At 48.3% G+C, this 12,463-nt stretch overlaps 1 protein-coding gene across 1 annotated transcript in view; it reads right to left on the bottom strand.

The window, feature by feature from the left end:
- The window catches only part of LOC148500969 (histamine H3 receptor-like), a 33,682-nt gene extending 21,823 nt beyond the window's left edge, over positions 1–11,859 (bottom strand). Inside the window, exons 1-2 of the mRNA XM_088451121.1 lie at positions 11,287–11,859; positions 6,245–6,411 (exon numbers count right to left, since the gene is read on the bottom strand). Of these exons, the coding sequence (XP_088307247.1) occupies positions 6,245–6,411; positions 11,287–11,524 (405 nt within the window). The 5' untranslated portion in view covers positions 11,525–11,859. The remainder of the gene's footprint in view (positions 1–6,244; positions 6,412–11,286) is intronic.
- Between the last annotated feature and the right edge of the window lie 604 nt (positions 11,860–12,463).

The following is a 12,463-nucleotide window of genomic DNA, read 5'->3' as shown; positions in this document are numbered from 1 at the left end:
CTCCATAATTATGGAGCGTCCTCCTGGATGCTCGTATAGCTGTGGGTCACCACCCACAGCCTATACGAGCGTGCAGGTTGATGGTCGCGATGGTCTTGACCATCGCGACCATTGCCACTGCGAGCCGGAGCCTGCGGTTGAGTTGGGTTAACATCCACAGCCTTACGACCGCCTAAGGTGATGGTCATTGACGCTGCTGTATTAATTATGCACACCCATAAAACGCCCGTTTTGACCTTTAAGCACGCCTGCGATCGGATCTCCACTCCCCGTTTTCAAGCACCTTCCCCTGTTACCACCCACATACGCCTCATTCTGTCACTCAAAATAGCAGGCATTCGCTATTTTGCGAGCACACGATTTTCGGCCGCACTGAGTGGTTCGCGCATGCGTATTACGATCCGTACGCATGCGCAGTTGGGCAAACATCGCTCGGAGCGAACGAGCAGCCACCTGCGTCCGGCTCTGAATCAGGCCCATAGTGTGTAATATGATGGTGTATAATGACATAGGCCCTGATTCAGAGCCGGACGCTCTGACCAGAGCGCTCGCTCTGAATCAGGGCCACCTCCATAAATATGGAGCGTCCTCCTGGATGATGGTCGCGATGGTCTTGACCATCGCGACCATCGCCAGTGCGAGCAGAAGCCTGCGGTTGAGTTTCTCAACCGCAAGACCAGGAGTGATTTTGGCTCTATCAGAGCCAAAATCACTCCCACTAACATCACTAGTGATGTCAGTGGGGCCGGCTTCTGACGGTAGGCGTTCCCTTGGGAATGCCTCCATCTGGCAGGCACGCCCCCGTCACGCCCACCAAAGGGGGCGTGCTGTCAATCAATTTCGGCAGCACGCCCCCTTTGATCAGACACAACGAGCGAAGAAAAGTCCTTCGCTCGTCGCGTCTCGCGCATGCGCACAACGGAGCTCCCTCCGTCGTGCGCATGCGCAGTGCACACCATCGACCCACTTGCGAGCGGACAGCCGCTCGCGAGTGGGTCTGAATCAGGCCCATAGTGTGTAATGTTATAGTGTGTAATGATGTAGTGTGTAGTGATATTGGGCTTCATTCAGAGGCGGCCGTATGGTCTACGACCGCACGGCCGCCTCTATGTTTGTCCAGTGCGCATGCGCACGAGGCAGCCGGCTCCTTTATGCGCATGCGTGAGACCCGCGTAGCGGCTCTCTTTCCAAAGGGGGCGAGCTGTCGATGTTGATTGACAGCTCGCTCCATTTGGAAGGCGGGCCGGGGGGTGGCAGCCCAAACGGAGACGCTCCCATGGGAACGCCTGCTGTTTGGGGGAGGCCCCACTGACATCACTAGTGATGTCAGTGGAGAGCTTCCGGCTCTGACAGAGCCAGAAGCTCTCCGGGGCTTACGACAAGTGAGACCCTACCCTAGGGTCTCGTCGTAAGCCCCGATGGTCGCGATGGTCTATGACCATCGCGACCATCACCCTAGCGGTCGTTAGAGCTGTGGGTGTAAACCCACAACCTAACGACCGAAACAGAGGCGGCCGGTCAGGATGCAAGTGGCTGCCCAGTTTCTGAGCGACCGCTTGCATCCTCCGACCGCCTCTGAATGAGGGCGATAGTGTGTAGTGATATAGGCCCTCATTCAGAGCTGGACGCTATTTGCGCTCGCTCGTCCTGAAAATAGGGGTGGCTATTCAAATGATCCGTTCGCTGTTTGCGGTCTGTTCACGCCTCTATGTCTGAACGAGCGTACAAAACTTGCGGTCGTTTTTTGGGAAACTACGCCCCCTGGCCGCTCGCATCCTACGTTATGTCCGCTATTTATTAGATTAATCGAGTACATCGAACAGCATATGAACTGCTCGCTATTCTTGTGGTTGGTTTTTGCTACCACAATCTTGCGAGCAGTTCTGACTATAAAATAACCCAGTGACGTGGTCAGTGACGCTGCTGTTTTAAATATGCACACCCATAAAATGCCCGTTTTGACCTTTAAGCACGCCGGCGATTGGATGTCCACTCCCCGTTTTCAAGCACCTTCCCCTGTTACCACCCAAATACGCCTCCTCCTGTCACTCAAATTAGCAGGCATTCGCTATTTTGCGAGCACATGAATTTCGGCCGCACTGACTGGTTCGCGCATGCGTATAACGATCCGTATGCATGCGCAGTTGGGCAAACATCGCTCGGAGCGAACGAGCTGCCGCTTACGAGTGGCTCTGAATCAGGCCCATAGTGTGTAATGATATAGTGTGTAATGATATAGGCCCTGATTCAGAGCCGGACGCAAGTGGCTGCTCGTTCGCTCCGAGCGATGTTTGCCCAACTGCGCATGCGTACGGATCGTAATACGCATGCGCGAACCACTCAGTGCGGCCGAAATTCATTTGCTCGCAAAATAGCGAATGCCTGATAATTTGAGTGACAGAAAGAGGTGTATGTGGGTGGTAACAGGGGAAGGTGCCACTTGCGTCCGGCTCTGAATCAGGCCCATAGTGTGTAATATGATGGTGTATAATGATATAGGCCCTGATTCAGAGCCTGGTAACAGGGGAAGGTGCTTGAAAACGGGGAGTGGAGATCCGATCGCAGGCGTGCTTAAAGGTCAAAACGGGCGTTTTATGGGTGTGCATATTTAAAACAGCAGCGTCACTGACCACGTCACTGGGTTATTTTATAGCCAGAACTGCTCGCAAGATTGTGGTAGCAAAAACCAACCACAAGAATAGCGAGCAGTTCATACCCTGGTCGATGTACTCGATTAATCTAATAAATAGCGGACATGACGTAGGATGCGAGCGGCCAGGGGGCGTAGTTTCCCAAAAAACGACCGCAAGTTTTGTACTCTCGTTCAGACCTAGAGGCGTGAACAGACCGCAAACAGCGAACGGTTCATTTGAATAGCCACCCCTATTTTCTTGACGAGCGAGCGCAAATAGCGTCCGGCTCTGAATCAGGCCCATAGTGTGTAATGTTATAGTGAGTAATGATATAGGGCCTGATTCAGACCCACTCGCGAGCGGCTGTCCGCTCGCAAGTGGGTCGATGTTATGGACTGAGCATGCGCACGACGGAGGGAGCTCCGTCGTGCGCATGCGCCAGACGCGACGAGCGAAGGAAAGTCCTTCGCTCGTTGTGTCCGATCAAAGGGGGCGTGCTGTCAATGTTGATTGACAGCACGCCCCCTTTGGTGGGCGTGCCAGGGGCGCCTCCCGTCAAAAGCCGGCCCACTGACATCACTAGTGATGTCAGTGGGAGTGATTTTGGCTCTGATAGAGCCAAAATCACTCCGGAGCTTGCGGTTGAAAACCTCAACCGCAGACTCCGGCTCGCAAATTCGATGGTCGCGATGGTCTCGACCATCGCAATGCACGCTCGTATAGCCTGTGGGTGGTGACCCACAGCTATACGAGCGTCCAGGAGGACGCTCCATGAAAATGGAGCCCGGCCCTCATTCAGAGCGTGCGCTCTGCTCAGAGCGTACGGCTCTGAATGAGGGCCATAGTGTGTAATGTGATGGTGTGTAATGATATAGTGTGTAATGATATAGGCCCTGATTCAGACCCACTCGCGAGCGGCTGTCCGCTCGCAAGTGGGTCGATGTTCTGCACTGAGCATGCGCACGACGGAGGGAGCTCCGTCGTGCGCATGCGCCAGACGCGACGAGCGAAGGAAAGTCCTTCGCTTGTTGTGTCTGATCAAAGGGGGCGTGCTGTCGATGTTGATTGACAGCACGCCCCCTTTGGTGGGCGTGCCGGGGGCATGCCTCCCTGATGGGAACGCCTCCCGTCAGAAGCCGGCCCACTGACATCACTAGTGATGTCAGTGGGAGTGATTTTGGCTCTGATAGAGCCAAAACCACTCCGGGGCTTGCGGTTGAAAACCTCAACCGCAGGCTCCGGCTCGCAGTTTCGATGGTCGCGATGGTCAAGACCATCGCGGCCATCAAACTGCTCGCGGCCATCAAACTGCACGCTCGCTCTGAATCAGGGCCCACCTCCATAATTATGGAGCGTCCTCCTGGACGCTCGTAAAGCTGTGGGTCACCACCCACAGCATATACGAGCGTGCAGGATGATGGTCGCGATGGTCTTGACCATCGCGACCATCGCCACTGCGAGCCGAAGCCTGCGGTTGAGTTTCTCAACCACAAGGCCCGGAGTGATTTTGGCTCTATCAGAGTGAAGGACTTTCCTTCGCTCGTTGTGGCTGATCAAAGGGGCGTGCTGTCGATGTTGATTGACAGCACGCCCCCTTTGGTGGGCGTGCCGGGGGCGTGCCTCCCAGACGAGGGCGATCCCAAGGGAACGCCTACCGTCAGAAGCCGGCCCACTGACATCACTAGTGATGTCAGTGGGAGTGATTTTGGCTCTGATAGAGCCAAAATCACTCCGGGCCTTGCGGTTGAGAAACTCAACCGCAGGCTCCGGCTCGCAGTGGCGATGGTTGCGATGGTCAAGACCATCGCGGCCATCAACCTGCACGCTCGTATAGGCTGTGGGTGGTGACCCACAGCTATACGAGCGTCCAGGAGGACGCTCCATAATTATGGAGGACGGCCCTCATTCAGAGCGTGCGCTCTGCTCAGAGCGTCCGGCTCTGAATGAGGGCCATAGTGTGTAATATGATGGTGTGTAATGATATAGTGTGTAATATGATGGTGTGTAACGATATACAGTAGGGCGTGATTCATTACGGAGCACAACTGAGATTATGCATGCAATTGGCCGATTGTTTCGTTCTCCGCATGCGTATGCATCGCATTTCGCGAACCAGCCACTATGATCGCGACTGAGACAGTGACAATGGAGACCCACGCAGAGTGATTGTGAGAGGTGACGGCTGGGGATGGTCGGCAAAATGTAGATGTCCCAGTGCGTTTGAACGTCGCTGCATAGGCGTGCATAAATTATCCGCTGCGATGCCATACACAGCCTGGGCTTTCACTGTGTGCGAAGAGGTTAGCAATTCCCGAGTAAGTTCAGAGCTTGTGCAAGTGTGCGTGAGGCTGCGATGGTACTCACTGTTACCGATGGTTTCGCAGTCTTGCTAAACATTACAGATGTGTGTAAGGTAAAGTGGGCGTCCTTATGTTAGCCTGCGATGGCATAGTGATTGCAGTCATTAGCATATTTTTGCATTGCGACTGCGTGCGTAATCTCAGCTGCAATTGCAATAGCGTTCTGTAATGAATTAGGCCTTGTATTCTTAGAGCTCAGAGTGTGCACCTGCACTTACGTTTTTAGCTTTAATTGACAGGAGAAACCTGCTAACCTCACACATAACAAAAATACACACTATAAATTTGTTTATAAATGTATATTTCACTTGTTGCCCAGCTATATCCTGTCATCCTTTTTTTTCTGGGTCTGTTAATACTTCATGTATTCCCTGTGGTGCCTTGCTGAGTGACCTGTCAGTGCTGGGTCAGCCTGTCAGTGTTCGGTCAGCCTGTCAGTGCTCGGTCAGCCTGTCAGTGCTCGGTCAGTCTGTCAGTGCTCGGCCAGCCTGTCAGTGCTCGGTCAGTCTGTCAGTGCTCGGCCAGCCTGTCAGTGCTCGGTCAGCCTGTCAGTGCTCGGTCAGTTTGTCAGTGCTCGGTCAGCCTGTCAGTGCTCGGTCAGTCTGTCAGTGCTCGGTCAGTTTGTCAGTGCTCGGTCAGCCTGTCAGTGCTCGGTCAGCCTGTCAGTGCTCGGTCAGGCTGTCAGTGCTGGGTCAGCCTGTCAGTGCTGGGTCAGCCTGTCAGTGCTCGGCCAGCCTGTCAGTGCTCGGTCAGCCTGTCAGTGCTCGGCCAGCCTGTCAGTGCTCGGTCAGCCTGTCAGTGCTTGGTCAGTCTGTCAGTTAGCATGTAGCAATATTATTGTCTCATATCTGCTCGCTATCGTCCAGCCTGCACCAATATAGCATCTATTATCATACATAGGAATGCCATGCTCCAGCCACTGATATGTAATATATCCACCATAGCTGGACCCGTGGCTCACTGACTGCTTGGGGCACTACAGGTCCAAGTATGTCATTGGCCAGAAGGATATGCTGAAACTTGTAGTCCTGGAGAACAACAGGTTGCCTACTTCTGTGGTATAACAAAGATGTATATAGATGGAGCATTCTGGGACTAGTAGTTCCACTGTTCTGCAATAGACCAAGCAGGCCAGTGTGGTTGCATAGCAATATAAGCGCCACATGTTTCCTAATATCAGTATACAGTGACTATAGCAGTGCCTGTAGGAGATATACGCTGATACTAAAGTAAATAGAAATCTCCTCTTACCGCTCTGGTGACAGAGATGAATCTGTCGTAGCTGATGAGGACGATGTTGAAGACAGAGGCCGTGCACAGGAGATAGTCCATGACCAGCCACAACTTGCACAAGCCTTTCCCAAAGGTCCATTGTCCTGTCAGGACGTAGGGGATATACAGAGGGATACAGAAGCCACCTGGGGAGACAGACACAGCAATCTCATTATAACACTCCCACTCACATTATCACTCTCCCACTCTCATTATCACACTCCCACTCACATTATCACTCTCCCACTCTCATTATCACACTCCCACTCTCGTTATCACACTCCCGCTCTCGTTATCACACTCCCACTCACATTATCACTCTCCCACTCTCATTATCACACTCCCACTCTCGTTATCACTCTCTCACTCTCATTATAACACTCCCACTCACATTATCACTCTCCCACTCTCATTATCACACTCCCACTCTCGTTATCACCCCCCCCACTCTCGTTATCACTCTCTCACTCTCGTTATCACACTCCCACTCTCATTATCACACTCCCACTCTCGTTATCACCCCCCCGCTCTCGTTATCACTCCTGCTCTCGTTATCACACTCCCGCTCTCATTATCACACTCCCGCTCTCGTTATCACCCACCCCGCTCTTGTTATCACCCACCCGCTCTTGTTATTACCCACCCGCTCTCGTTATCACTCCCGCTCTCGTTATCACACTCCCACTCTCGTTATCACACTCCTGCTCTCATTATCACCCCCCGCTCTCGTTATCACACTCCCGCTCTCATTATCACACTCCCGCTCTCGTTATCACACTCCCGCTCTCGTTATCACCCACCCCGCTCTTGTTATCACCCACCCGCTCTCGTTATCACACTCCCGCTCTCATTATCACCCCCCGCTCTCATTATCACACTCCCGCTCTCGTTATCACCCCCCCGCTCTCGTTATCACACTCCCGCTCTCGTTATCACCCACCCCGCTCTTGTTATCACCCACCCGCTCTTGTTATCACCCACCCGCTCTCGTTATCACTCCCGCTCTCGTTATCACACTCCCGCTCTCGTTATCACACTCCCGCTCTCATTATCACCACCCGCTCTCGTTATCACACTCCCGCTCTCATTATCACACTCCCGCTCTCGTTATCACACTCCCGCTCTCGTTATCACCCACCCCGCTCTTGTTATCACCCACCCGCTCTCGTTATCACACTCCCGCTCTCGTTATCACACTCCCGCTCTCGTTATCACACTCCCGCTCTCGTTATCACCCCCCCGCTCTCGTTATCACACTCCCGCTCTCATTATCACACTCCCGCTCTTGTTATCACACTCCCGCTCTCGTTATCACCCACCCCGCTCTTGTTATCACCCACCCGCTCTCGTTATCACACTCCCACTCTCGTTATCACACTCCCGCTCTCGTTATCACACTCCCGCTCTCATTATCACCCCCCCGCTCTCGTTATCACACTCCCGCTCTCGTTATCACTCCCGCTCTCCTTATCACCCACCCGCTCTCCTTATCACCCACCCGCTCTCGTTATCACTCCCGCTCTCCTTATCACAATCCCGCTCTCGTTATCACTCCCGCTCTCCTTATCACACTCCCGCTCTCGTTATCACACTCCCGCTCTCGTTATCACTCCCGCTCTCCTTATCACACTCCCGCTCTCGTTATCACACTCCCGCTCTCATTATCACTCCCACTCTCATCATCACACTCCCGCTCTCGTTATCACACTCCCGCTCTCGTTATCACTCCCACTCTCATCATCACACTCCCGCTCTCGTTATCACACTCCCGCTCTCGTTATCACTCCCACTCTCATCATCACACTCCCACTCTTAATAGTGTGTGTGTGTATATATATATATGTGTGTATATATATATATATATATATATACACATATACAAATAAATATATACATATGCATAATACATACCTAACATATATATGTTTGTGTTTATGTATGTATATAAGTCCAAATACTCGGCACTGAACTAATAAACTTCAACTGCTGCTGGTGCCCTCCTTCACAAACAACAAGTACATATACAGTAGGCGGCACTCAAGCATATGTATGAAATAATCACACGGAGTTCCCGTAGTTAGGTCAATGTTTCAATTCACAAAATTAATTTTCATCATATATATATATATATATATATACACACAAACAGAGACCCTTGTAAACCAGGGATCAGGCGGCACTCAGCGGGCTTCAAAGCAAGTTGTTTTGAAGCCCGCTGGGTGCCGCCTGATGCCTGATCCCCCTGGTTTACAGGGGGTCTCTGTTTGTATCATTACAATGGATGGCACCCCAGCATCATACTCTCTATTACGAGTTCCCCTCTACATGTTATGCTCTCTCTCTCTCTCTCTCTCTCTCTCTATACACACATACGCATAATACATACATAATATAAGGTACCAGATAGATCTGTATATATGTATCCCTTTGAAGAAGTCCCTGGACGAAATGCGTTGGATGTAGCAGTCTCTTACCCCATGAACTGTACCTCTCTTTTTTACTCAGATAAGCCGACATCCTCTTTTTATCCATTTATTTATTTATCTATTTATTTACCCATTTCCCTTATTGACTTGTGGATTATTGTATTTTTTATCATGAGATCATCCTTCATGCATTCATTTTTATCTCTATAGAATAAATTATATATTTTATATTTCATTGTTACCCGTTATCCTTTTATCACTGTTTTATCACATACTTATTTATGCTATATGTGACTTATTAGTCTATTTATTATATGCACTAGCACTTTTTTTGCAAACTGGTCAATCATAGTACTATTTTTAATTCTTGGTAATTGAACACCTGTTGCTCATAATGATTGACCTAAGGCTGACGCCCACTACCCTAGGGCAAAGGTTGCGTAAAAGGTTTTATATGGTTGATTTGATTTGATACATTGATTGAACAAACACTATATGTACTGGCACCATATCCACAATTTTTTTTTCATATATATAGAGCAAAAAAACAGAATCTGTTGCCCAGATGTAAACTCAGTCTCAGTCTCATTTATTCCGGCTTCTTACAAAGTTCCACATTAGCAGGTGCAGCTCACTTCTTTGGCCCCCCTCATGGGCAATAATTTCTAGAAGTAAATAGACAAGGAGCGCATCATAGTGAAGTATGTAAAAAGTAACAGTTTTATTACAAATAGTTCAGAACACTCACAACGTAGCAGAATAATAACAGCATCAAGCAAGGCACCGGCAGACACCGCCACATAAAACCGTGCACCCTCAGGGCGTGTCGCAAAAGGACTCGCGGACCGGTCCTCCTCCTTAGCGCCAGCTGAGACACCAAACGATGTTAGCTCCAGGCAACCCAAAACATGTTTCGTCACACAAATGGACTTCCACTGACGATGTCCATTGTGTGACGAAACATGTTGAGGTTGCATGGAGCTAACATCGCGGAGGTCCGGTCCACGAATCCTGCTGCGACGCGCCCTGAGGGTGCACGCTTTTATGTGGCTGTGTCTGCCGGTGCCTTGCTTGATGCTGTTATTATTCTGCTACATTGTGAGTGTTCTGAACTATTTGTAATAACACTGTTACTTTTTACATAATTCACTATGGTGCGCTCCTTGTCTATTTGCTCATATATATATATATATATATATATATATATACACACATTAATAGTTCTATATGGGGCATCAATTATGGCATTTGAACAAACATAGGGGTCTATTCACTAACCCTTAGAGAGAGATAAAGTAACAAAAATCAGCTCCTGTCATTTTTCGAACACAGCCTGTAAAGTTATAATTAGGAGCTGATTGGTTGATACTTTATCTCCATCAACTTTGTCTCTCTCCAAGGCTTAGTACATAGACCCCATAGTCACAGTATACTATAACAAGTGAAATGACAGTGACTCTATCTGTCTCTCTCATATCTGTCTGTCAAATATCTATCTATCTATCTATCTATCTATCTATCTATCTATCTATCTATCTATCTATCTATCTATCTATCTATCTCTCATATCTATCTATATATCTATCTATCTCATATTGTCTATATATCTATCTCATATCTATCTATCTCCCTATCTATCTCATATCTATCTATCTATCTATCTATCTATCTATCTATCTATCTATCTATCTATCTATCTCATATCTATCTATCTATCTATCTATTTATCTATCTATTATCTGTCTCATATCTATCTATCTATCTATCTATCTATCTATCTATCTATCTAACTATCTATCTATCTCATATCTATCTATCTATCTATCTATCTATCTATCTATCTATCTAATATCTATCTAATATCTATCTATCTATCTCTCTATCTATCTCATATCTATCTATCTATCTATCTATCTATCTATCTATCTATCTATCTATCTATCTATCTATCTATCTATCTAATACATATATCTCATACATCTATCTATCTATCTATCTATCTATCTATCTATCTATCAATCTATCTAACTCATATCTCTCTGTCTATCTCTTATCTATCTCATACATCTATTTCGACATCTATATATTTATCTTTCTATCTATCTCATATCTATCTATCTCATATCTATTTATCTCATATCTATCTCTCATATCTATCTATCTATCTCATATCTATCACATATCTATCTGTCTAATAAATAATAGATATATACTGTAGATAGACGCTGTAGATAGATAGACATGAGATAGATATGAGATAGTTATGTGATAGATAGATAGATAGATAGATGATAGATTATATATATATATATATATATATATAGATAGATAGATAGATAGATATGAGTTAGATAGATATGAGTTAGATAGATAGATAGATATGAGATAAATAGATAGATATGAGATAGATAGATAGATAGATAGATAGATAGATAGATAGATAGTAGATAGATAGATAGATATGAGATAAATAGATAGATATGAGATAGATAGATAGATAGATAGATAGATAGATAGATAGATAGATAGATAGATAGATAGATAGATAGACAGATAGATAGGAGAGAGAGAGAGACTTAGGTGCGTTACACTCACCCACTAAGAGATCAGCAATTGCCAGGTTGAGGAAGAAGAAGTTGCCCTGAGTTCTGAGCCCTTTGTCCACTATAAACGCCAGGATGACTAAAGCGTTGCCCAGGACTGTTGCCAGAACCATGAGAATCATCAGCACAGCCAGCAGGATGGAGACACTGGGAGAGAACTGTCCATAGTGCTGGAACTGCTCTCCCTCCAGGCACTGCTCCCCGGGCTGGGAGATGTTCGCTCCTGACATAGCTGCTGACAAGCCAGGAGGTGCAGAGACTAGAGGCAGCAGTAATAAAGCAGAGAGTCACATCATGCAGGAGCTTCCTAACGTACTGGCCTGTAGGCACAGGGTATCTCACCCTTACTGCCCCTCTGCCTGCATCTGTGCACAGGGTATCTCACCTTTACTGCCCCTCTGCCTGCATCTGTGCACAGGGTATCTCACCTTTACTGCCCCTCTGCCTGCATCTGTGCACAGGGTATCTCACCCTTACTGCCCCTCTGCCTGCATCTGTGCACAGGGTATCTCACCCTTACTGCCCCTCTGCCTGCATCTGTGCACAGGGTATCTCACCTTTACTGCCCTTCTGCCTGCATCTGTGCACAGGGTATCTCACCCTTACTGCCCTTCTGCCTGCATCTGTGCACAGGGTATCTCACCTTTACTGCCCTTCTGCCTGCATCTGTGCACAGGGTATCTCACCCTTACTGCCCTTCTGCCTGCATCTGTGCACAGGGTGTCTCACCTCTTACTGCCCCTCTTACTATCTTGTGCACAGGGCATCTCACTTCTTACTGCCCCTGAAGCTGCAGAGCAGGGAGAGATCTCAGCACACAGTAGAAGATGATCCATTACACTACGGATCACGGAGGAGTGGCTCTGCTGCGCCACCTCCAGGAAGAAAGGTGTATGGCTGCATCATTTAAAAACAAGATCAGATCCCCCTAAATACGTATCCTGTTGTAAGCATGCACATTTGCTATAAAGAGTGTGGATGATGCTACCTGCCATTCAGTATAACACACAGAACTTGCCTATAGCTTTAAATATGCACATTAACCCATTCACACGTTAGAGGAAAAGACATCGGGTCAAACTGCCCCACAGGCTACAGGGGAAATTCCTGCTGCGCCCCAGTGCCTAAGGCATACTTACCAACTCTCCCTCATTGTCAGGGAGACTCCC

This window comes from Taudactylus pleione, unplaced genomic scaffold (genome assembly GCF_031769625.1).
Source record: "Taudactylus pleione unplaced genomic scaffold, aTauple2 ptg000537l, whole genome shotgun sequence".
NCBI classification, from domain to species: Eukaryota; Metazoa; Chordata; class Amphibia; order Anura; family Myobatrachidae; genus Taudactylus; species Taudactylus pleione.
The sequence above is the reverse complement of the archived record's forward strand: the minus strand, read 5'-3'. Positions and strand labels throughout refer to the sequence as shown.